The sequence below is a fragment of the Heterodontus francisci genome, chromosome 4, assembly GCF_036365525.1.
Source record: "Heterodontus francisci isolate sHetFra1 chromosome 4, sHetFra1.hap1, whole genome shotgun sequence".
NCBI classification, from domain to species: Eukaryota; Metazoa; Chordata; class Chondrichthyes; order Heterodontiformes; family Heterodontidae; genus Heterodontus; species Heterodontus francisci.
Window position 1 is genome coordinate 3,605,533 of NC_090374.1, and position 26,325 is coordinate 3,631,857.

Below are 26,325 nucleotides of genomic sequence, written 5' to 3' on the forward strand. Positions count from 1 at the left end.
TTAGTTTGGGGATTGTTACAGGGATATGGGGAAAGAGTGAGGCAGTGGGATTAGTTTGGAGCATGTTACTGATCTATGGGGGAGAGTGGGGCAGTGGGATTAGTTTGGGGATTGTTACTGATCTATGGGGGAGAGTGGGGCAGTGGGATTAGTTTGGAGCTTGTTACTGATCTATGGGAGAGAGTGGGGCAGTGGGATTAGTTTGGAGCTAGTTACTGATCTATGGGAGAGAGTGGGGCAGTGGGATTAGTTTGGAGCTTGTTACTGATCTATGGGAGAGAGTGGGGCAGTGGGATTAGTTTGGAGCTTGTTACTGATCTATGGGAGAGAGTGGGGCAGTGGGATTAGTTTGGAGCTTGTTACTGATCTATGGGAGAGAGTGGGGCAGTGGGATTAGTTTGGAGCTTGTTACTGATCTATGGGAGAGAGTGGGGCAGTGGGATTAGTTTGGAGCTTGTTACTGATCTATGGGAGAGAGTGGGGCAGTGGGATTAGTTTGGAGCTTGTTACTGATCTATGGGAGAGAGTGGGGCAGTGGGATTAGTTTGGAGCTTGTTACTGATCTATGGGAGAGAGTGGGGCAGTGGGAATAGTTTGGAGCTTGTTACTGATCTATGGGAGAGAGTGGGGCAGTGGGATTAGTTTGGGGATTGTTCCTGATCTATGGGAGAGAGTGGGGCAGTGGGATTAGTTTGGGGATTGTTACAGGGATATGGGGAAAGAGTGAGGCAGTGGGATTAGTTTGGAGCATGTTACTGATCCATGGGAGAGAGTGGGGCAGTGGGAATAGTTTGGAGCTTGTTACTGATCTATGGGAGAGAGTGGGGCAGTGGGATTAGTTTGGGGATTGTTACTGATCTATGGGGGAGAGTGGGGCAGTGGGATTAGTTTGGGGATTGTTACAGGGATATGGGGAAAGAGTGAGGCAGTGGGATTAGTTTGGAGCATGTTACTGATCCATGGGAGAGAGTGGGGCAGTGGGATTAGTTTGGAGCTTGTTACTGATCCATGGGAGAGAGTGGGGCAGTGGGATTAGTTTGGGATTGATGCAGGGCTATGGGGAGAGAGTGGGGCAGTGGGAATAGTTTGGAGCTTGTTACTGATCTATGGGAGAGAGTGGGGCAGTGGGAATAGTTTGGAGCTTGTTACAGATCTGTGGGAGAGAGTGGGGCAGTGGGATTAGTTTGGGGATTGTTACTGATCTGTGGGAGAGAGTGGGGCAGTGGGATTAGTTTGGAGCTTGTTACTGATCTGTGGGAGAGAGTGGGGCAGTGGGAATAGTTTGGGGATTGTTACTGATCTGTGGGAGAGAGTGGGGCAGTGGGATTAGTTTGGAGCTTGTTACTGATCTATGGGAGAGAGTGGGGCAGTGGGATTAGTTTGGAGCTTGTTACTGATCTATGGGAGAGAGTGGGGCAGTGGGATTAGTTTGGAGCTTGTTACTGATCTATGGGGGAGAGTGGGGCAGTGGGAATAGTTTGGAGCTTGTTACTGATCTATGGGGGAGAGTGGGGCAGTGGGATTAGTTTGGGGATTGTTACAGGTCTATGGGAGAGAGTGGGGCAGTGGGATTAGTTTGGAGCTTGTTACTGATCTATGGGAGAGAGTGGGGCAGTGGGAATAGTTTGGAGCTTGTTACTGATCTATGGGGGAGAGTGGGGCAGTGGAATTAGTTTGGGGATTGTTACAGGTCTATGGGAGAGAGTGGGGCAGTGGGATTAGTTTGGGATTGATGCAGGGCTATGGGGAGAGAGTGGGGCAGTGGGATTAGTTTGGAGCTTGTTACTGATCGATGGGAGAGAGTGGGGCAGTGGGATTAGTTTGCGGATTGTTACAGGGATATGGGGAAAGAGTGGGGCAGTGGAATTAGTTTGGGGATTGTTACAGGTCTATGGGAGAGAGTGGGGCAGTGGGATTAGTTTGGGATTGATGCAGGGCTATGGGGAGAGCGTGGGGCAGTGGGATTAGTTTTTGGATCACTCCAGCAAAGAGGCAGCCAAACAGCTTCCTCCTGTGCCTAAACCTGGTTAAGTGTTGAATGGTGATGGCCTGGATTAGGGGATGGATGCACAGAGTCCAGGAAACCGATGCTCCTTCACCACAGTGAACCACACCACCTTTCAACCTTGGCCTGCTCCAGGGTCATTGCTCCCATGGAGGCCAAACAGCAACAGGAAGCAAACTGGTAAACAAAAATAATCGTCTTGCTGCCCCAACCCTGCTAGTAACTCAAGTTGTGCAGATCAATGGAACAATTTGATGAGTATTTGATGCTCAGACTCCGACCTCACACCCTCCCACAATCCAGCTCCCTTTTCCCTTATATTAGCTTTACTCAGGATCCCCGTCCATGCCATTCGTGGTCACTTCCCTCCACTTTGTTCCCTTCTTCATTTAAATCCCATTGAACATAGGAGCAGGACTAGACCATTTAGCCCCTTGAGCCTGTTGCACCACTCAGTGAGATTATGCCTGACCTGGGACTTGACTCCATGTACCACTTTTGCACCATTCCCTTCATACCTGTGGTTAACAAAATCTATCAATCTCAAATTCAAAATGAACAATTCACTCCACTCTTTAGTGCTATTATTTTCTTTATTACTGTTAATTTGCTAATGTTAATTTTGGTGAGTTCCTGTCCGTATTTCAATATTGGGATGTCTAGCATGCTGACTTCTTCCTCTATTACAAAGACTGATGCAAAGAAATTATTCATCTCTACTTTTTAATTTGTTGAAAGTCTTTTTCTACACTCTAACTTCCACTAAGCACTAAAATACTGGACAAAAATTGTAAATACTTCCTGTCTCAAGTTTACACGAATGACTACAAATATTGAAGACAAAAATCAGCACCTCCTTCACCCTTGACACTGAATTCCCAACTTTCACACTGTTTGCAAAGCTCTCTGTTCTGTGATCATTCTATCGCAACCACAGCGCTGTATAAACCTTGACAGAAAACCCAGCCTCTGCCAGAACCTGTTACATTTGCTATCATTGAGCTACACTCCACTGTGCAAAGGAGGAGACAATCCACTATGTAGGTGCAAATCACCATCCAGTCACATCAATTGGATGGACTGGGCTCGCTGTGACGCTCCTGATGATTAAATTGCATCTGTTGGACAATATATCCCAGTCCCAGTACTGGGAGCTGGTGGCCTGGGAGATTCAGCACTTGCAGTGGACAAGAGGAGTAAGCTTGCTAAAACTAATCAACCACACTCACACAGTGACTGCCAGTTTTGTGGCTTGAATACTGCCCAACATGCATGATCGACAGCCTTCACTTCATCCCTTACCTGTGCTATGTTTTCATCTGGCACACTGCTTGACTTCTGAACCGGGAGGTTGCTTTCCATAACTGGGCTCTCGCACTCTGTCTCTCCAGGGGCAGGCACCTGACAGCTTGAATTTCGATTTGTGGTGAGGTTCGGTGTTGTAGGGGCCTGGTTTTGGCTGGGAGCGGGCCGCAGCTGCTGCTGAATGCTGGGAAGGCCCGTCAACGACGATCCAACCACCTGCATTAAACTCATGAAGTTGATTTGCTGGAGCTGTTGCGGGAGGAAGAGGAGGTGGAAAACAGGAAAGTGAGTTCCAGGGAGTGAGTGACAGAGCATGAGCGAGCGAGAGACAAGGGGAGTGCAATACAGAACATGTGTGCAGACGAGTGAAAACAGGGCAGTAAGAGTGAGAGATAGTGAACGCAAGAAAGAGAGCAAGAAACATAGAAAATAGGAGGAGGAGTAAGCCATTCGGCCTTTCGAGCCTGCTCCACCATTCATTATGATCATGGCTGATCATCCAACTCAGTAACCTGTTCCCCCTTTTGCCTCATACCCTTTGATCCCTTTGGACCCAAGAGCTATATCTAACTCCTTCTTGAAAACATACAATGTTTTGGCCTCAACTACTTTCTGTGGTAGCGAATTCCACAGGCTCACCACTCCCTGGGTGAAGAAATTTCTCCTCATCTCAGTCCTGAAAGATTTACCCTGGATCCTTAGACTATGATTCCTGGTTCTGGACTCCCGCACCATCGGGAACATCCTTCCGGCATCTACCCTGTCAAGTCCTGTCAGAATTTTATAGGTTTCTATGAGATACTCCCTCACTCTTCTGAACTCCAGTGAATATAATCCTAACAGACTCAATCTCTCATACATCAGTCCCACCATCCCAGGAATCAGTCTACTAAACCTTCGCTGCACTCTCTCTCCACAGCAAGAACATCCTCCCTCGGATAAGGAGACCAAAACTGCAAACAATATTCCAGGTGTGGCCTCACCAACGCCCTGTATAGCTGCAGCAAGACATCCCTGCTCCTGTACTCGAATCCTCTCGCTATGAAGGCCAACATACCATTTGCCTTTTTTACCGCCTGTTGCACCTGCATGCTTACCTTCAGCGACTGGTGTACGAGAACACCCAGGTTTCGTTGCATATTCCCATCTCTCAGTTTATAGCTGTTCAGATAATCTGCCTTCCTGTTTTTGCAAGCAAAGTGGATAACCTCACATTTAGTTTCGGTGACTGCAGCTTTGATAGTAACGGAGGTGCGGGAGCGGACTTACAGCTGTGAAGTCAATTTCAGTGTAAGTTTAAAAGTGAATTCCCTTTTGTTTTCGGAGGACCAGGGGACTGCTGGGTAAGTAAAAAGTATATATTTGTGTGGTGGCTGTACCCAAGACACTACACGTGTAGTGTCTCCCACCCACCCTCCTCCTCTAACCAAAAAAAAGGACTCTGGTGTGTTGATAAGGTAAGCTTTGTATTTAAGAAGTTCTGTCCGTTGGATTGCTAACCTAACAAGTTTTGACTTTTTGTTTTTGGTTTTTCAGTAGATTTGTTGGGAATTTAGAATAGTGGGAATGGAGGTAAAGGCAGTTGTATGTTCCTCCTGCAGAATGTGGGAGGTAAGGGTCGCCAAGAGTGTCCCTGCTGACTGCATCTGTGGGAAGTGCACCCAACTCCAGCTCCTCGCAGACCGCGTTAGGGAACTGGAGCTGGAGCTGGATGAACTTCGGATCATTCAGGAGGCGGAGGAGGTTATTGAGAGGAGTTATAGGGAGGTAGTCACACCTCAGGTAAAATAAGTAGGTAGATGGGTTACCGTCAGAGGAAGGAGAGGGAACCAGCAGGCAGTGCAGGGATCCCCTGTGGCCGTTTCCCTCAACAACAGGTATACCGTTTTGGATACTGTTGCGGGGGACGACTTACCAGGGGTAAGCAATGGGGTACAGGTCTCTGGCACAGAGTCTGTCCCTGTTGCTCAGAAGGGAAGGGGGAAGAGGAGTAGAACATTAGTCATTGGGGACTCCATAGTTAGGGGAACAGATAGGAGGTTCTGTGGGAACGAGAGACACTCACGGTTGGTGTGTTGCCTCCCAGGTGCCAGGGTTCGTGATGTCTCGGATCGTGTTTTTGGGATCCTTAAGGGGGAGGGGGAGCAGCCCCAAGTCGTGGTCCACATAGGCACCAACGACATAGGTAGGAAGAGAGATGGGGATTTAAGACAGAAATTCAGGGAGCTAGGGTGGAAGCTTAGAGCGAGAACAAACAGAGTTGTTATCTCTGGGTTGTTGCCCGTGCCACGTGATAGTGAAGCGAGGAATAGGGAGAGAGAGGAGTTGAACACGTGGCTGCAGGGATGGTGTAGGAGGGAGGGTTTTGGTTTCCTGGATAATTGGGGCTCTTTCTGGGGTAGGTGGGACCTCTACAAACAGGATGGTCTTCACCTGAACCAGAGAGGTACCAATATCCTGGGGGAGAGATTTGCTAGTGCTCTTCGGGGGGGTTTAAACTAATTCAGCAGGGGAATGGGAACCTAAACTGTAGTTCCAGTATACAGGATGTTGAGAGTAGTGAGGTCAGGGATATGGTTACAAGGACGCAAGAGGGCACTGGCAAGCAAGAACCTGGTATAAAGTGTGTCTATTTCAACGCCAGGAGCATCCGGAATAAGGTGGGTGAGCTTGCAGCATGGGTTGGTACCTGGGATCTCGATGTAGTAGCCATTTCGGAGACATGGGTAGAGCAGGGGCAGGAATGGATGTTGCAGATTCCGGGATTTAGATGTTTCAGTAAGAACAGAGAAGATGGTAAAAGGGGGGGGGGTGAGGCATTGTTAATCAAGGAGAGTATTACAGCGACAGAAAGGACGTTTGAGGACTCGTCTACTGAGGTAGTATGGGCCGAGGTTAGAAACAGGAGAGGTGAGGTTACCCTGTTGGGAGTCTTTTATAGACCTCCGAATAGTTCCAGAGATGTAGAGGAAAGGATAGCGAAGATGATTCTCGACAGGGGCGAGAGTAACAGGGTAGTTGTTATGGGGGACTTTAACTTTCCAAATATCGACTGGAAATACTATAGTTCGAGTACTTTAGATGGGTCAGTTTTTGTCCAGTGTGTGGAGGGTTTTCTGACACAGTATGTAGACAGGCCAACCAGGTGTGATGCCACATTGGATTTGGTACTGGGAAATGAACCCGGCCAGGTGTTAGATTCAGATGTAGGTGAGCACTTTGGTGATTGTGATCACAATTTGGTTAGGTTTACCTTAGCGATGGGCAGGGACAGGTATATACCGCAGGGCAAGAATTATGCTGGGGGAAAGGAAATTATGATGCGATTAGGCAAGATTTAGGATGCGTAGGATGGGGAAGGAAACTGCAGGGGATGGGAACAATCGAAATGTGGAGCTTATTCAAGGAGCAGCTACTGTGTGTCCTTGATAAGTATGTACCTGTGAGGCAGGGAGGAAGTTGTCGAGCGAGGGAGCCGTGGTTTACTAAAGAAGTTGAAGCGCTTGTCAAGAGGAAGAAGAAGGCTTATGTTCGGATGAGACGTGAAGGCTCAGTTAGGGCGCTTGAGAGCTACAAGCTAGCCAGGAAGGATCTAAAGGGAGAGCTAAGAAGAGCAAGGAGAGGACACGAGAAGTCATTGGCGGATAGGATCAGGGAAAACCCTAAGGCTTTCTATAGGTATATCAGGAATAAAAGAATGACTAGAGTTAGATTAGGGCCAATCAAGGATAGTAGTGGGAAGTTGTGTGTGGAATCAGAGGAGATAGGGGAAGCGTTAAATGAATATTTTGCGTCAGTATTTACAGTAGAGAAAGAAAATGTTGTTGAGAATACTGAGATTCAGGCTACTAGGCTAGATGGGATTGAGGTTCACAAGGAGGAGGTGTTATCAATTTTGGAAAGTGTGAAAATAGATAAGTCCCCTGGGCCAGATGGGATTTATCCTAGGATTCTCTGGGAAGCTAGGGAGGAGATTGCAGAGCCTTTGTCCTTGATCTTTATGGCGTCATTGTCGACAGGAATAGTGCCGGAAGACTGGAGGATAGCAAATGTTGTCCCCTTGTTCAAGAAGGGGAGTAGAGACAGCCCTGGTAATTATAGACCTGTGAGCCTTACTTCGGTTGTGGGTAAAATGTTGGAAAAGGTTACAAGAGACAGGATTTATAATCATCTTGAAAAGAATAAGTTCATTAGAGATAGTCAGCATGGTTTTGTGACGGGTAGGTCGTGCCTCACAAACCTTATTGAGTTTTTCGAGAAGGTGACCAAACAGGTGGATGAGGGTAAAGCAGTGGATGTGGTGTATATGGATTTCAGTAAGGCGTTTGATAAGGTTCCCCACGGTAGGCTATTGCAGAAAATACGGAAGTATGGGGTTGAAGGTGATTTAGAGCTTTGGATCAGAAATTGGCTAGCTGAAAGAAGACAGAGGGTGGTGGTTGATGGCAAATGTTCATCCTGGAGTTTAGTTACTAGTGGTGTACCGCAAGGATCTGTTTTGGGGCCACTGCTGTTTGTCATTTTTATAAATGACCTGGAAGAGGGTGTAGAAAGGTGGGTTAGTAAATTTGCAAATGACACTAAGGTCGGTGGAGTTGTGGATAGTGACGAAGGATGTTGTAGGATACAGAAGGACATAGATAGGCTGCAGAGCTGGGCTGAGAGATGGCAATTGCAGTTTAATGCGGAAAAGTGTGAGGTGATTCACTTTGGAAGGAGTAACAGGAATGCAGAGTACTGGGCTAATGGGAAGATTCTTGGTAGTGTAGATGAACAGAGAGATCTTGGTGTCCAGGTGCATAAATCCCTGAAGGTTGCTACCCAGGTTAATAGGGCTGTTAAGAAGGCATATGGTGTGTTCGCTTTTATTAGTAGGGGGATCGAGTTTCGGAGCCACGAGGTCATGCTGCAGCTGTACAAAACTCTGGTGAGACCGCACCTGGAGTATTGCGTGCAGTTCTGGTCACCGCATTATAGGAAGGATGTGGAAGCTATGGAAAGGGTGCAGAGGAGATTTACTAGGATGTTGCCTGGTATGGAGGGAAGGTCTTACGAGGAAAGGCTGAGGGACTTGAGGTTGTTTTCGTTGGAGAGAAGGAGGAGGAGAGGTGACTTAATAGAGACATATAAGATAATCAGAGGGTTAGATAGGGTGGATAGTGAGCGTCTTTTTCCTCGGATGGTGATGGCAAACACGAGGGGACATAGCTTCAAGTTGAGGGGCGATAGATATAGGACAGATGTGAGAGGTAGTTTCTTTACTCAGAGAGTAGTAAGGGCGTGGAATGCCCTGCCTGCAGCAGTAGTAGATTCGCCAACTTTAAGGGCATTTAAGTGGTCATTGGATAGACATATGGATGAAAATGGAATAGTGTAGGTCAGATGGTTTCACAGGTCGGCGCAACATCGAGGGCCGAAGGGCCTGTACTGCGCTGTAATGTTCTAGTTCTAATTTATCCACATTATACTGCATCTGCCATGCATTAGCCCACTCACTCAACTTGTCCAAATCATCCTGAAGCCTCTCTGCATCCTCCTCACAACTCACCCTCCCACCCAGTTTTGTGTCATCTGCAAATTTGGAGATTTGACATTTAGTTCCCTCATCGAAATCATTAATGTATATCGTGAATAGCTGGTGTCCCAGCACTGATCCCTGCTGTACCCCACTAGTCACTGCCTGTCATTCGGAAAAAGACCCAGTTATCCCTACTCTTTGTTGCCTGTCTGCCAACCAATTTTCTATCCATTGCAATACACTACCCCCAATCCCATGTGCTTTAATTTTACACTCAAATCTCTTATGTGGGACTTATGAAGGGTCACTGACCCGAAACGTTAACTCTGCTTCTCTTTTCACAGATGCTGCCAGACCTGCTGAGTGGTTCCAGCATTTCTTGTTTTTATTTCAGATTTCCAGCATCCGCAGTATTTTGCTTTTATTAAGATGGATACTGAACTGGCTCGGTCATAGAAGACAGAGGGTAGCAGTGGAAGAGTGCTTTTCTGAATGGAGGGATGTGACTAGTGGTGTTCCGCAGGGATCAGTGCTGGGACCTTTGCTGTTTATAGTGTATATAAATGATTTGGAGGAAAATGTAGCTGGTCTGATTAGTAAGTTTGCGGACGACACAAAGGTTGGTGGAGTTGCGGACAGTGATGAGGATCGTCAGAGGATACAGCAGGATATAGATCGGTTGGAGACTTGGGCGGAGAAATGGCAGATGGAGTTTAATTCAGACAAATGTGAGGTAATGCATTTTGGAAGGTCTAATGCAGGTGGGAAGTATACAGTAAATGGCAGAATCCTGAGGAGTATTGACAGGCAGAGAGATCTGGGCGTACAGGTCCACAGGTCACTGAAAGTGGCAATGCAGGTGGATAAGGTAGTCAAGAAGGCATACGGCATGCTTGCCTTCATCGGTCCGGGCATAGAGTATAAAAATTGGCAAGTCATGCTGCAGCTGTACAGAACCTTAGTTCGGCCACACTTAGAATATTGCGTGCAATTCTGGTCGCCACACTACCAGAAGGACGTGGAGGCTTTGGGGAGGGTACAGAAGAGGTTTACCAGGATGTTGCCTGGTCTGGAGGGCATTAGCTATGAGGAGAGGTTGGATAAACTCGGATTGTTTTCACTGGAACGACGGAGGTGGAGGGGCGACATGATAGAGGTTTACAAAGTTATAAGCGGCATGGACAGAGTGGATAGTCAGAAGCGTTTTCCCAGGGTGGAAGAGTCAGTTACTCGGGGACATAGGTTTAAGGTGAGAGGGGCAAAGTTTAGAGGGGATGTGCAAGGCAAGTTCTTTACACAGAGGGTGGTGAGTGCATGGAACTTGTTGCCGGGGGAGGTGGTGGAAGCAGATCCGATAGAGACGTTTAAGAGGCATTTTGACAAATACATGAATAGGATGTGAATAGAGAGATACGGACCCCGGAAGTGCAGAAGGTTTTAGTTTAGGCAGGCATCAAGATCGGCGCAGGCTTGGAGGGCTGAATGGCCTGTTCCTGTGCTGTACTGTTCTTTGTTCTCACTAAGTCCTGTGTTCCCAACATTTCTGTTATGATATTTGTGTCCTCCTTTGTGAAGACAGAACCAAAGTATGCATTTAGTTGAGTCATAGAGTCATAGAGTTATACAGCACAGAAACAGGCCCTTCGGCCCACCGTGTCTGTGCCAGCCATCAAACACCTAACTATTCTAATCCCATTTTCCAGCACTTGGCCCCTAGCCTTGTGTGCTATGGCGTTTCACGTGCTCATCTAATTACTTCTTAAATGTTGAGAGGTCAGCCATTTCTTTGTTCCCATAATAAATTCCCCCATTTCTGACTGTAAGTGACCTACATTTGTCTTCACCAATCTTTTTCTCTTCACATACCGATAGAAACTTTTACAGTCAGTTTTTATGTTCCCCGCAAGCTTTCTCTCGTACTCTATTTTCTCCTTCTTAATGAATCCCTTTGCTGAATTCTAAACTGCTCCCAATCCTCAGGTCTGTTGTTTTTCTTGGCAAATTTATATACCTCTTCCTTGGATCTAATGCTATCTCTAATTTCCCTTGCAAGCCAAGGTTTGGCTCCCTTTCCTGGTTTACTTTTGCGCCAGACAGGGATAAACAATTGTTGCAGTTCATCCATGTGCTCTTTAAATGTTTGCCATTGCCTATCCACCGTCATCCCTTTAAGTAATGTTTCCCAATCCGTCATTGCCAACTCGCGCCTCATACCTTCGTAGTTTCCTTTACTGAGATTCAGGAACCTTTTCTCAGTCTCAACTACATCACTCTCCATCTTGATGAAGAGTTCTATCATATTGAGAAAGGGACAAAAACAGAGATGAGAAAGCCAGTGTGCAAGAAAAAGAGCACGAGAAAGATAGACTGACCGACAGAGACCAACCACAACTCCAGGGAAAGACAGACTTGGAGTAGCTGGAATTGTGAGCAAATAACTGGGTTATCAAACGGACAGAGCAAGCAGCTATTATTCATTTTACCTGAACCAGTTTAAACATCTCATCTTGCAGCATGTTTCTAACAAGATCTGATGTGTTGACAGTCTGACCATCAGGATCCACAGGCGAGTCTGTAACTGGCACTGACAAGGCAGGTGCCGGGGGACTGGACACAGATTGACAATTCAGCACAGGCTGGGCTTGGGACGAAGGAGTCAGGTGAGAGTGTAGTCCAGGGCTGAGGAGGGAAAGAAAAGAAAACTAGACTGGTAAAGTAAACCCATTAGCTTCACGTCAAAGTCAGGTTCAGTCAGCGGGCACTCACAGCAGCCACACAGCAGAAATCACAGAGCTCAATCAGCAAAAAGAAAAAGAAAATTACAGACCAGAGTTCCAACCGACAAAGCAACGGAGCATGAAAAATAAATTATCCTGCTGGCAAACACCCATCAAAGACAACGGTGCAGGTAGCAGCCTCATACTGAATACCACTCCCTCAACCTGCAGTTACTGAATACTCACTCCCCAACCCAGTTACTGAATACTCACTCCCCAACCCAGTTACTGAATACTCACTCCCCAACCCAGTTACTGAATACTCACTCCCCAACCCAGTTACTGAATACTCACTCCCCAACCCAGTTACTGAATACTCACTCCCCAACCCAGTTACTGAATACCACTCCCTCAACCTGCAGTTACTGAATACTCACTCCCCAACCCAGTTACTGAATACTCACTCCCCAACCCAGTTACTGAATACTCACTCCCCAACCCAGTTACTGAATACCACTCCCTCAACCTGCAGTTACTGAATACTCACTCCCCAACCCAGTTACTGAATACTCACTCCCTCTACCTGCAGTTACTGAATACTCACTCCCCAACCCAGTTACTGAATACTCACTCCCCAACCCAGTTACTGAACACTCACTCCCCAACCCAGTTACTGAATACCACTCCCTCAACCTGCAGTTACTGAATACTCACTCCCCAACCCAGTTACTGAATACTCACTCCCTCTACCTGCAGTTACTGAATACTCACTCCCCAACCCAGTTACTGAATACTCACTCCCCAACCCAGTTACTGAATACCAATCCCTCAACCTGCAGTTACTGAATACTCACTTCCCAACCCAGTTACTGAATACTCACTCCCTCTACCTGCAGTTACTGAATACTCACTCCCCAACCCAGTTACTGAATACTCACTCCCCAACCCAGTTACTGAATACCACTCCCTCAACCTGCAGTTACTGAATACTCACTCCCCAACCCAGTTACTGAATACTCACTCCCTCTACCTGCAGTTACTGAATACTCACTCCCCAACCCAGTTACTGAATACTCACTCCCTCTACCTGCAGTTACTGAATACTCACTCCCCAACCCAGTTACTGAATACTCACTCCCCAACCCAGTTACTGAATACTCACTCCCCAACCCAGTTACTGAATACCACTCCCTCAACCTGCAGTTACTGAATACTCACTCCCCAACCCAGTTACTGAATACTCACTCCCTCTACCTGCAGTTACTGAATACTCACTCCCCAACCCAGTTACTGAATACCAATCCCTCAACCTGCAGTTACTGAATACTCACTCCCCAACCCAGTTACTGAATACTCACTCCCCAACCCAGTTACTGAATACTCACTCCCTCTACCTGCAGTTACTGAATACTCACTCCCCAACCCAGTTACTGAATACTCACTCCCCAACCCAGTTACTGAATACCACTCCCTCAACCTGCAGTTACTGAATACTCACTCCCCAACCCAGTTACTGAATACTCACTCCCTCTACCTGCAGTTACTGAATACTCACTCCCCAACCCAGTTACTGAATACTCACTCCCCAACCCAGTTACTGAATACTCACTCCCCAACCCAGTTACTGAATACTCACTCCCCAACCCAGTTACTGAATACTCACTCCCCAACCCAGTTACTGAGTACCACTCCCCAACCCAGTTACTGAATACTCACTCCCCAACCCAGTTACTGAATACTCACTCCCCAACCCAGTTACTGAGTACCACTCCCCAACCCAGTTACTGAATACCACTCCCTCAACCTGCAGTTACTGAATACTCACTCCCCAACCCAGTTACTGAATACCACTCCCTCAACCTGCAGTTACTGAATACTCACTCCCCAAACCAGTTACTGAATACTCACTCCCTCAACCTGCAGTTACTGAATACTCACTCCCCAAACCAGTTACTGAATACTCACTCCCCAACCCAGTTACTGAATACCACTCCCTCAACCTGCAGTTACTGAATACTCACTCCCCAACCCAGTTACTGAATACTCACTCCCCAACCCAGTTACTGAATACTCACTCCCCAACCCAGTTACTGAATACTCACTCCCTCAACCTGCAGTTACTGAATACTCACTCCCCAACCCAGTTACTGAATACTCACTCCCCAACCCAGTTACTGAATACTCACTCCCTCAACCTGCAGTTACTGAATACTCACTCCCCAACCCAGTTACTGAATACTCACTCCCCAACCCAGTTACTGAATACTCACTCCCTCTACCTGCAGTTACTGAATACTCACTCCCCAACCCAGTTACTGAATACTCACTCCCCAACCCAGTTACTGAATACTCACTCCCTCAACCTGCAGTTACTGAATACTCACTCCCCAACCCAGTTACTGAATACTCACTCCCCAACCCAGTTACTGAATACCACTCCCTCAACCTGCAGTTACTGAATACTCACTCCCCAACCCAGTTACTGAATACTCACTCCCCAACCCAGTTACTGAATACGCACTCCCCAACCCAGTTACTGAATACGCACTCCCCAACCCAGTTACTGAATACTCACTTCCCAACCCAGTTACTGAATACTCACTCCCTCAACCTGCAGTTACTGAATACTCACTCCCCAACCCAGTTACTGAATACTCACTCCCCAACCCAGTTACTGAATACCACTCCCTCAACCTGCAGTTACTGAATACTCACTCCCCAACCCAGTTACTGAATACTCACTCCCCAACCCAGTTACTGAATACGCACTCCCCAACCCAGTTACTGAATACTCACTCCCCAACCCAGTTACTGAATACTCACTCCCCAACCCAGTTACTGAATACTCACTCCCCAACCCAGTTACTGAATACTCACTCCCCAACCCAGTTACTGAATACTCACTCCCCAACCCAGTTACTGAATACGCACTCCCCAACCCAGTTACTGAATACTCACTCCCCAACCCAGTTACTGAATACTCACTCCCCAACCCAGTTACTGAATACGCACTCCCCAACCCAGTTACCGAATACTCACTCCCCAACCCAGTTACTGAATACTCACTCCCCAACCCAGTTACTGAATACTCACTCCCCAAACCAGTTACTGAATACTCACTCCCCAACCCAGTTACTGAATACTCACTCCCTCAACCTGCAGTTACTGAATACTCACTCCCCAACCCAGTTACTGAATACTCACTCCCTCAACCTGCAGTTACTGAATACGCACTCCCCAACCCAGTTACTGAATACTCACTCCCCAACCCAGTTACTGAATACTCACTCCCCAACCCAGTTACTGAATACTCACTCCCTCAACCTGCAGTTACTGAATACTCACTCCCCAACCCAGTTACTGAATACTCACTCCCTCAACCTGCAGTTACTGAATACTCACTCCCCAACCCAGTTACTGAATACTCACTCCCCAACCCAGTTACTGAATACTCACTCCCCAACCCAGTTACTGAATAGTCACTCCTTCAACCTGCAGTTACTGAATACTCACTCCCCAACCCAGTTACTGAATACTCACTCCCCAACCCTGTTACTGAATACTCACTCCTTCAACCTGCAGTTACTGAATACTCACTCCCCAACCCAGTTACTGAATACTCACTCCCCAACCCAGTTACTGAATACTCACTCCCTCAACCTGCAGTTACTGAATACCACTCCCCAACCCAGTTACTGAATACTCACTCCCCAACCCAGTTACTGAATACTCACTCCCCAACCCAGTTACTGAATACTCACTCCTTCAACCTGCAGTTACTGAATACTCACTCCCCAACCCAGTTACTGAATACTCACTCCTTCAACCTGCAGTTACTGAATACTCACTCCCCAACCCAGTTACTGAATACTCACTCCCCAACCCAGTTACTGAATACTCACTCCCTCAACCTGCAGTTACTGAATACTCACTCCCCAACCCAGTTACTGAATACTCACTCCCTCAACCTGCAGTTACTGAATACTCACTCCCTCAACCTGCAGTTACTGAATACTCACTCCCCAACCCAGTTACTGAATACTCACTCCCTCAACCTGCAGTTACTGAATACTCACTCCCCAACCCAGTTACTGAATACTCACTCCCCAACCCAGTTACTGAATACTCACTCCCTCAACCTGCAGTTACTAAATATCACACCCTCAACCTGAAGTTACTGAATACTCACTCCCCAACCCAGTTACTGAATACTCACTCCCCAACCCAGTTACTGAATACTCACTCCCCAACCCAGTTACTGAATACTCACTCCCTCAACCTGCAGTTACTCAATACTCACTCCCTCAACCTGCAGTTACTGAATACTCACTCCCCAACCCAGTTACTGAATACTCACTCCCTCAACCTGCAGTTACTGAATACTCACTCCCTCAACCTGCAGTTACTGAATACTCACTCCCCAACCCAGTTACTGAATACTCACTCCCTCAACCTGCAGTTACTGAATACCACTCCCCAACCCAGTTACTGAATACTCACTCCCCAACCCAGTTACTGAATACTCACTCCCTCAACCTGCAGTTACTGAATACTCACTCCCTCAACCTGCAGTTACTGAATACTCACTCCCCAACCCAGTTACTGAATACTCACTCCCTCAACCTGCAGTTACTGAATACCACTCCCCAACCCAGTTACTGAATACTCACTCCCCAACCCAGTTACTGAATACTCACTCCCTCAACCTGCAGTTACTGAATACTCACTCCCCAACCCAGTTACCGAATACTCACTCCCTCAACCTGCAGTTACTGAATACTCACTCCCCAACCCAGTTACCGAATACTCACTCCCCAACCCAGTTACTGAATACTCACTCCCTCAACCTGCAGTTACTGAATACCACTCCCTCAACCTGCAGTTACTGAATACTCACTCCCCAACCCAGTTACTGAATACTCACTCCCTCAACCTGCAGTTACTGAACACCACTCCCTCAACCTGCAGTTACTGAATACTCACTCCCCAACCCAGTTACTGAATACTCACTCCCTCAACCTGCAGTTACTGAATACTCACTCCCCAACCCAGTTACTGAATACTCACTCCCCAACCCAGTTACTGAATACTCACTCCCTCAACCTACAGTTACTGAATACTCACTCCCCAACCCAGTTACTGAATACTCACTCCCCAACCCAGTTACTGAATACTCACTCCCCAACCCAGTTACCGAATACTCACTCCCCAACCCAGTTACCGAATACTCACTCCCCAACCCAGTTACTGAATACTCACTCCCCAACCCAGTTACTGAATACTCACTCCCCAACCCAGTTACTGAATACTCACTCCCTCAACCTGCAGTTACTGAATACTCACTCCCCAACCCAGTTACTGAATACTCACTCCCTCAACCTGCAGTTACTGAATACTCACTCCCCAACCCAGTTACTGAATACTCACTCCCCAACCCAGTTACTGAATACTCACTCCCCAACCCAGTTACTGAATACTCACTCCCCAACCCAGTTACTGAATACTCACTCCCTCAACCTGCAGTTACTGAATACTCACTCCCTCAACCTGCAGTTACTGAATGCTCACTCCCCAACCCAGTTACTGAATACTCACTCCCCAACCCCGTTACTGAATACTCACTCCCCAACCCCGTTACTGAATACTCACTCCCCAACCCAGTTACTGAATACTCACTCCCCAACCCAGTTACTGAATACTCACTCCCCAACCCAGTTACTGAATAATCACTCCCCAACCCAGTTACTGAAACAAAAACAAGAAATGCTGGAATCACTCAGCAGGTCTGCCAGCATCTGTGGAAAGAGAAGCAGAGTTAACGTTTCGGGTCAGCGACCCTTCTTCGGAACTGACAAATATTAGAAAAGTCACAGATTATAAACAAGTGAGGTGGGGGTTGGGCAAGAGATAACAAAGGAGAAGGTGCAGATTGGACCAGGCCACATAGCTGACCAAAAGGTCACGGAGCAAAGGCAAACAATATTTTAATGGTGTGTTGAAAGACAAAGCATTAGTACAGATTAGGTGTGAATATACTGAATATTGAACAGCAGCAAGTGCAAACCTGAAGAAAAACAACCTGAAAAAAACAGTGGGTAAGCAAACTGAACAAACTAAGATGAAATGAAATAGATGCAAAAAAAGATTGTAAAAAATGTAAAAAGGAATGTAAAAAAAAAAGGAAGAAAAAATAACTAAAAATGACTAAAAATGAAAGTAAAGTGGGGGGCTGTCATGCTCTGAAATTATTGAACTCAATGTTCAGTCCGGCAGGCTGTAGTGTGCCTAATCGGTAGATGAGATGCTGTTCCTTGAGCTTGCGTTGATGTTCACTGGAACACTGCAGCAATCCCAGGACAGAGATGTGAGCATGAGAGCAGGGAGGAGTGTTGAAATGGCAAGCAACCGGAAGCTCAGGGTCCTGCTTGCGGACTGAGCGGAGATGTTCCACAAAGCGGTCACCCAGTCTGCGCTTGGTCTCCCCAATGTAGAGGAGACCACACTGTGAGCAGCGAATACAGTATACTACATTGAAAGAAGTACAAGTAAATCGCTGCTTCACCTGAAAGGAGTGTTTGGGGCCTGGGATAGTGAGGAGAGAGGAGGTAAATGGGCAGGTATTACACCTCCTGCAATTGCAAGGGAAGGTGCCCTGGGATGGGGACGAGGTGGTGGGGGTAATGGAGGAGTGGACCAGGGTGTCGCGGAGGGAACGATCCCTTCGGAATGCTGACAGGGGAAGGGAGGGGAAGATGTGACTGGTAGTGGCATCACACTGGAGGTGGCGAAAATGGCGGAGGATGATCCTTTGGATATGGAGGCTGGTGGGGTGAAAAGTGAGGACAAGGGGAACCCTGTCACGGTTCTGGGAGGGAGGGGAAGGGGTGAGGGTAGAGGTGCGGGGAATGGGTCGGACACGGTTGAGGGCCCTGTCAACAACAGTGGGGGTGAATCCTCGGTTGAGGAAAAAGGAGGTCATATCAGAAGCACCGTCATGGAAGGTAGCATCATCAGAGCAGATGCGTCGGAGACGGAGAAACTGGGAGAATGGAATGGAGTCCTTACAGGAGGTAGGGTGTGAAGAAGTGTAGTCGAGGTAGCTGTGGGAGTCAGTGGGCTTATAATGGATATTGGTAGACAACCTATCCCCAGAGATGGAGACAGAGAAGTCGAGGAAGGGAAGGGAAGTGTCAGAGATGGACCATGTAAAGGTGAGAGAAGGGAGAGAAGCAGTTACTGAATACTCACTCCCCAACCCAGTTACTGAATACCACTCCCTCAACCTGCAGTTACTGAATACTCACTCCCCAAACCTGCAGTTACTGAATGCTCACTCCCTCAACCTGCAGTTACTGAATAGTCACTCCCTCAACCTGCAGTTACTGAATGCTCACACCCTCAACCTGCAGTTACTGAATGCTCACTCCCCAACCCAGTTACTGAATACTCACTCCCCAACCCAGTTACTGAATATTCACTCCCTCAACCTGCAGTTACTGAATAGTCACTCCCCAACCCAGTTACTGAATACTCACTCCCCAACCCAGTTACTGAATACTCACTCCCCAACCCAGTTACTGAATACTCACTCCCCAACCCAGTTACTGAATACTCACTCCCCAACCCAGTTACTGAATACTCACTCCCTCTACCTGCTCCTTCCTCCCGGCTCCCTCATCCCCCCATGCTCCCTCTCCTCATTCCCTCCTCCCTCTCCAGGCTCCCTCCTACACCCATGCTCCCTCCTCCCTCTCCTCATTCCCTCCTCCCCCCATGCTCCCTCTCCTCATTCCCTCCTCCCCCCATGCTCCCTCCTCCCTCCATGCTCCCACTCCAGGTTCCCTCCTCCCCCCATGCTCTCTCTCCAGGCTCCGTCCTCCCTCTCCTCATTCCCACCTCCCCCCATGCTCTCTCTCCTCATTCCCTCCTCCCTCCATGCTCCCTTCTCCCGGCTCATACCTCCCCCCATGCTCCCTTCTCCCGGCTCCCTCCTCCTCCCATGCTCCCTCTCCTCATTCCCTCCTCCCCCCATGCTCTCTCTCCTCATTCCCTCCTCCCCCCATGCTCCCTCCTCCCTCCATGCTCCCTCTCCAGGCTCCGTCCTCCCTCTCCTCATTCCCTCCTCCCCCCATGCTCTCTCTCCTCATTCCCTCCTCCCCCCATGCTCCCTCCTCCCTCCATGCTCCCTTCTCCTGGCTCCCTCCTCCCTCCATGCTCCCTTCTCCCGGCTCCCACCTCCCCCCATGCTCCCTTCTCCCGGCTCCCTACTCCCCCCATGCACCCTCTCCTCATTCCCTCCTCCCCCCATGCTCTCTCTCTTCATTCCCTCCTCCCCCCATGCTCTCTCTCTTCATTCCCTCCTCCCCGCATGCTCCCTTCTCCCTCCTCCCCCCCATGCTCCCTTCTCCCGGCTCCCTCCTCCCCCCTCCCACCATGCTCCCTCCTCATTCCCTCCTCCCACCCATGCTCCCTTCTCCCGGCTCCCTCCTCCCCCGATGCTCCCTCTCCAGGCTCCCTCCTTGCTCCCTCTCCTCATTCCCTCCTCCCCCCATGCTCCCACTCCTCCCCCCATGCTCCCTTCTCCTGGCTCCCTCCACCCCCCATGCGCCCTCCTCCCTCCATACTCCCTCTCCAAGTTCCCTCCTCCCCCGATGCTCCCTCTCCAGGATCCCTCCTCCCCCCATGCTCCCTCTCCAGGCTCCATGCTCCCTCTCCTCATTCCCTCCTCCCCCCATGCTCCCTCTCCTCACTCCCTCCTCCCCCCATGCTCTCTCTCCTCATTCCCTCCTCCCCCCATGCTCCCATCTACCGGCTCCCTCCTTCCCCCATCCTCCCTCTCCTCATTCCCTCCTCCCCCCATGCTCCCTCTCCAAGTTCCCTCTCCAGGCTCCCTCCTCCCCCCATGCTCCCTCTCCAGGCTCCATGCTCCCTCTCCTCATTCCCTCCTCCCCCCATGCTCTCTCTCCTCATTCCCTCCTCCCCCCATGCTCCCTCTCCAGGCTCCCTCCTCCCTCTCCTCATTCCCTCCTCCCCCCATGCTCCCTCTCCGAGCTCCCTCCTCCCCCCATGCTCCCTCTCCAGGCTCCCTCCTACACCCATGCTCCCTCCTCCCTCTCCTCATTCCCTCCTCCCCACTGCTACCTCTCCTGGCTCCCTCCTCCCCCCAGGCTCCCTCTCCTCATTCCCTCCTCCCCCCATGCTCCCTCTCCTCATTCCCTCCTTCCCCCCATGCTCCCGCCTCCCTCCATGCTCCCTCTCCAGGTTCCCTCCTCCCCCCATGCTCCCTCTCCAAGTTCCCTCTGCAGGCTCCCTCCTCCCCCCATGCTCCCTCTCCAGGCTCCATGCTCCCTCTCCTCATTCCCTCCTCCCCCCATGCTCTCTCTCCTCATTCCCTCCTCCCCCCATGCTCCCTCTCCTCATTCCCTCCTCCCCCCATGCTCCCTCTCCAGGCTCCCTCCTCCCTCTCCTCATTCCCTCCTCCCCCCATGCTCCCTCTCCGAGCTCCCTCCTCCCCCCATGCTCCCTCTCCAGGCTCCCTCCTACACCCATGCTCCCTCCTCCCTCTCCTCATTCCCTCCTCCCCACTGCTACCTCTCCTGGCTCCCTCCTCCCCCCAGGCTCCCTCTCCTCATTCCCTCCTCCCCCCATGCTCCCTCTCCTCATTCCCTCCTTCCCCCCATGCTCCCGCCTCCCTCCATGCTCCCTCTCCAGGTTCCCTCCTCCCCCCATGCTCCCTCTCCAAGTTCCCTCTGCAGGCTCCCTCCTCCCCCCATGCTCCCTCTCCAGGCTCCATGCTCCCTCTCCTCATTCCCTCCTCCCCCCATGCTCTCTCTCCTCATTCCCTCCTCCCCCCATGCTCCCTCTCCTCATTCCCTCCTCCCCCCATGCTCCCTCTCCAGGCTCCCTCCTCCCTCTCCTCATTCCCTCCTCCCCCCATGCTCCCTCTCCGATCTCCCTCCTCCCCCCATGCTCCCTCTCCAGGCTCCCTCCTACACCCATGCTCCCTCCTCCCTCTCCTCATTCCCTCCTCCCCACTGCTACCTCTCCTGGCTCCCTCCTCCCCCCAGGCTCCCTCTCCTCATTCCCTCCTCCCCCCATGCTCCCTCTCCTCATTCCCTCCTTCCCCCCATGCTCCCGCCTCCCTCCATGCTCCCTCTCCAGGTTCCCTCCTCCCCCCATGCTCTCTCTCCTCATTCCCTCCTCCCCCCATGCTCCCTTCTGCTGGCTCCCTTCTCCCGGCTCCCACCTCCCCCCATGCTCCCTTCTCCCGGCTCCCTCCTCCCCCCATGCTCCCTCTCCTCATTCCCTCCTCCCCCCCATGCTCTCTCTCCTCATTCCCTCCTCCCTCCATGCTCCCTTCCCCCAGCTCCCACCTCCCCCCACCCCCCCATGTTCCCTTCTCCCGGCTCCCTCCTCCCCCCATGCTCCCTCTCCTCATTCCCTCCTCCCCCCATGCTCTCTCTCATCATTCCCTCCTCCCCCCATGCTCCCTCTCCTCCCCCCATGCACCCTTCTCCTGGCTCCCTCCTCCCTTCCTCTCCAGGCTCCCTCCTCCCTCTCCTCATTCCCTCCTCCCCCCATGCTCCCTCTCCTCAATCCCTCCTCCTCCCATGCTCTCTGTCCTCATTCCCTCCTCCCCCCATGCTCCCTTCTCCCGGCTCCCTCCTTCCCCCATCCTCCCTCTCCTCAATCCCTCCTTCCCCCATGCTCCCTTCTCCCTCCTCCCCCCATGCTCCCTTCTCCCGGCTCCCTCCTCCCCCCATGCTCCCTCTCCTCATTCCCTCCTCCCCCCATGCTCCCACTCCTCCCCCCATGCTCCCTTCTCCTGGCTCCCTCCTCCCCCCATGCTCCCTCCCACTCCATGCTCCCTCTCCAAGTTCCCTCCTCCCCCGATGCTCCCTCTCCAGGCTCCCTCCTCCCCCCATGCTCCCTCTCCAGGCTCCATACTCCCTCTCCTCATTATCTCCTCCCCCCATGCTCCCTCCCCTCACTCCCTCCTCCCCCCATGCTCTCTCTCCTCATTCCCTCCTCCCCCCATGCTCCCTTCCCCCTGCTCCCTCCTTCCCCCATCCTCCCATGCTCCCTTCTCCCTCCATGCTCCCTCTCCAAGTTCCCTCCTCCCCCGATGCTCCCTCTCCAGGCTCCCTCCTCCCCCCATGCTCCCTCTCCAGGCTCCATGCTCCCTCTCCTCATTCCCTCCTCCCCCCATGCTCTCTCTCCTCATTCCCTCCTCCCCCCATGCTCCCTCTCCTCATTCCCTCCTCCCCCCATGCTCCCTCTCCTCATTCCCTCCTCCCCCCATGCTCTCTCTCCTCATTCCCTCCTCCCCCCATGCTCCCTCTCCTCATTCCCTCCTCCCCCCATGCTCCCTCTCCTCATTCCCTCCTCCCCCCATGCTCCCTCTCCTCATTCCCTCCTCCCCCCATGCTCCCTCTCCTCATTCCCTCCTCCCCCCATGCTCCCTCTCCTCATTCCCTCCTCCCCCCATGCTCCCTCCTCCCTCTCCTCATTCCCTCCTCCCCCCATGCTCCCTTCTCCTGGCTCCCTCCTCCCTCTCCAGGTTTCCTCCTCCCCCCATGCTCCCTCTCCAGGTTTCCTCCTCCCCCCATGCTCCCTCTCCTGGCTCCCTCCTCCCCCCATGCTCCCTTCTCCTGGCTCCCTCCTCCCCCCATGCTCCATGCTCCCTCTCCAGGTTTCCTCCTCTCCCCATGTTCCCTCTCCTGACTCCCTCCTCCTCCCAGCTCCCTCTCCTGGCTCCCTCCTCCCCCCATGCTCCCTCTCTTGCTTCACCTCCCCACCCTGCCAAACTGTGCTCCCTCTCCCTGCGGGTTACGGCTTATAATTTCCTAGGGAATACTGTACATTCGCCAGAGCTGGCGGGCAGCCATAAAGACAGGGCTAAATTGTGGCGAGTCGAAGAGACTTAGTAGTTGGCAGGAAAAAAGACAGAGGCGCAAGGGGAGAGCCAACTGTGCAACAGCCCCAACAAACAAATTTCTCTGCAGCACCTGTGGAAGAGCCTGTCACTCCAGAATTGGCCTTTATAGCCACTCCAGGCGCTGCTTCACAAACCACTGACCACCTCCAGGCGCGTATCCATTGTCTCTCGAGATAAGGAGGCCCAAAAGAAGACTGTACTGATAAAGCTTCTTCTAAGAATCCTAGAAACTTACGGGTGATCATTCAGCTCATCTGCCTGTGCAACTCTTTGGTAGTGCTAGACTATTAATCTGACTCCCCTTCTCCCCTCCCCCATTCTCAGCAAAAGAGACAAAATGGAATCTACAGGAGAACATGATCAGATTGGTGCCACTCACCAGGTTCATGCAGGTGTTAACTGGTTGCTATTACACACACCTCCCTAACCATTCCAAGTGTTTATTCTCTTCAGGCTCCTCTTAGTCTCCATGTTGAAACTCAGCATGCTTGATTACAGGAAGACAATACTGCACCATAGCAACTGGCATTGCTCAGCTGCCTGCATCTCTGTGCCAACTATGTGAAGGTGTAATACATGTGGCAACTTGCCATTTATTTACGCATCATTAAGCTTGTTTACCGAGCCTGAAAACTGATCAGAGACCTGTGCAGTCTCAGAGGCCGAGATCCACGCAGTCCCAGAGATTAAGACCTGCACACACAGGGGCAGGGGCAGTAACCTGGACTAATAATCTGCAGATAAAAGCAAAATACTGCAGATGCTGGAAATCTGAAAAGAAACAAGAAATGCTGGCAATACTCAGCAGGTCTGGCAGCATCTGTGGCGAGAGAAGCAGAGTTAACGTTTCAGGTCAGTGACCCTTCATCAGAACTAATCTGGAGACATGAGTTCAAATCTCACCATGGCAGCTGGGGAATTTAAACTAGATTAACAGTTTATAAAAACTGGTATTGGTAACGGTGACCATGAAACTACTGATAGTGCAAAAAAAAAACATCTGGTTCACTTATCTCCTTTAGGGAAGGAAATCTACTGTCCTTAGCCAGTCTGGCCTATATAGAATCACACAAGGTTCATGGCACAGAAAGAGGCCACTTGGCCCATTGTGTCTGTGCCAGCCAAAAAACGATCCACTCGGTCTAATCCGACCTTCCAACATTTGGTCCGTAGCCCTGCAGATTACAGCACTTGAGGTGCATATCCAAACTCCTTTTAAATGTGTTGAGGGTTTCTGCCTCAACTAGCCTTTCAGACAGTGCGTTCCAGACCCCCACCACTCTCTGGGTGAAAAAATTATTCCTCAACTCCCCTCTAATCCTTCTACCAATCACTTTAAATCTATGCCTCCTAGTCACTGACCTCTCTGCTAAGGTGAACAGACCCTTCACCTCCACTCTATCCAGGCCCCTCAAAACTTTGTACATTTCAATCAGATCTCCCCTCAGCCTTCTCTGTTCCAAGAAGGACAACATCCAATAAAATAAAAGCAAAATACTGCGGATGCTGGAAATCTGAAATAAAAACAAGAAATGCTGGAACCACTCATCAGCAGGTCTGGCAGCATCTGTGAAAAGAGAAACAGAGTTAACGTTTCGGGTCAGTGACCCTTTCCGAAGAAGGGTCACTGACCCGAAACGTTAACTCTGTTTCTCTTTCCACAGATGCTGCCAGACCTGCTGAATGGTTCCAGCATTTCTTGTTTTTATACCAGCCTATCCAATCTTTCCTCATAGCTGCATTTTCCCAGTCCTGGCAACATCCTGGTAAATCTCCTCTGTACCCTCTCTAGTGCAATTACATCCTTTCTGTAATGAGGTGACCAGAACTGCACACAGTACTCGAGTTGTGGCCGAACCAATGAGTTATACAATTCCAGCATAACCTCCCTGCTCTTATATTCTATACCTTGGCTTCTTAACCACCTTATCGACCTGTCCTGCTACTTTCAGGGATTTGTGGATATTCACTCCAAGGTCTCTCACTGCCTCTACACTTCTCAGTATTTTCCCATTAATTGTGCATTCCTTTGCCTAGGTGGCACAGTGGTTAGCACCGCAGCCTCACAGCTCCAGCAACCCGGGTTCAGTTCTGGGTACAGCCTGTGCGGAGTTTGCAAGTTCTCCCTGTGACCTCCTGGGTTTCCTCCGGGTGCTCTGGTTTCCTCCCACAGCCAAAGACTTGCAGGTTGATAGGTAAATTGGCAATTGTAAATTGCCCCTAGTGTAGGTAGGTGGTAGGAGGGTTGAGGGAAGGTGGGGATGTGGTAGGGAATATGGGATTAACGTAGGATCAGTATAAATGGGTGGTTGATGGTTGGCACAGACTCGGTGGGCCGAAGGGCCTGTTTCAGTGCTGTATCTCTCTATGACCTCCCCAAATGCATCACCTAACACTTCTCTGAATTCCATTTGCCACTTTTCTGCTCATCTGACCAGACCATCAATATCTTCCTGCAGCCTACAACTATCCTCCTCGAAATCAAACACACAGCCAATCTTTGTGTTGTCTGCAAACTTCTTGATCATGTCCCTACATTTACGTCCAAATCATTAATATATACCACAAAAAGCAGGAGACCCACTACTGAGCTCTGTGGAACGCCACTGGAAACAGCCCTCCAGTTGCAAAAACAAATGTCAACAATTATCCTTTGTTCCCTGCCACTGAGCCAATTTTGAATCCACCTTGCTGTATTTCCCTGGATCCCATGAGCTTTTATTTTTTTTAACCAGTCTGCCATGTGGGACCTTGTCAAAAGCCTCGCTAAAAATCCTTGTAGACCACATCAACTGCACCACCCTCATCTATCTTCCTTGTTACGTCTTCATAAAATTCATTC

At 50.1% G+C, this 26,325-nt stretch overlaps 1 protein-coding gene across 8 annotated transcripts in view; it reads right to left on the reverse strand.

Annotated features, from left to right (window-relative positions):
• The window catches only part of cplane1 (ciliogenesis and planar polarity effector 1), a 306,978-nt gene that overhangs the window by 99,749 nt on the left and 180,904 nt on the right, over positions 1–26,325 (reverse strand). For all 8 annotated transcript variants that reach the window (XM_068029092.1, XM_068029085.1, XM_068029087.1 and 5 more), the window contains 2 exons: positions 11,312–11,507; positions 3,308–3,559 (listed from right to left, as the gene is read on the reverse strand). In XM_068029092.1, the coding sequence (XP_067885193.1) occupies positions 3,308–3,559; positions 11,312–11,507 (448 nt within the window). The remainder of the gene's footprint in view (positions 1–3,307; positions 3,560–11,311; positions 11,508–26,325) is intronic.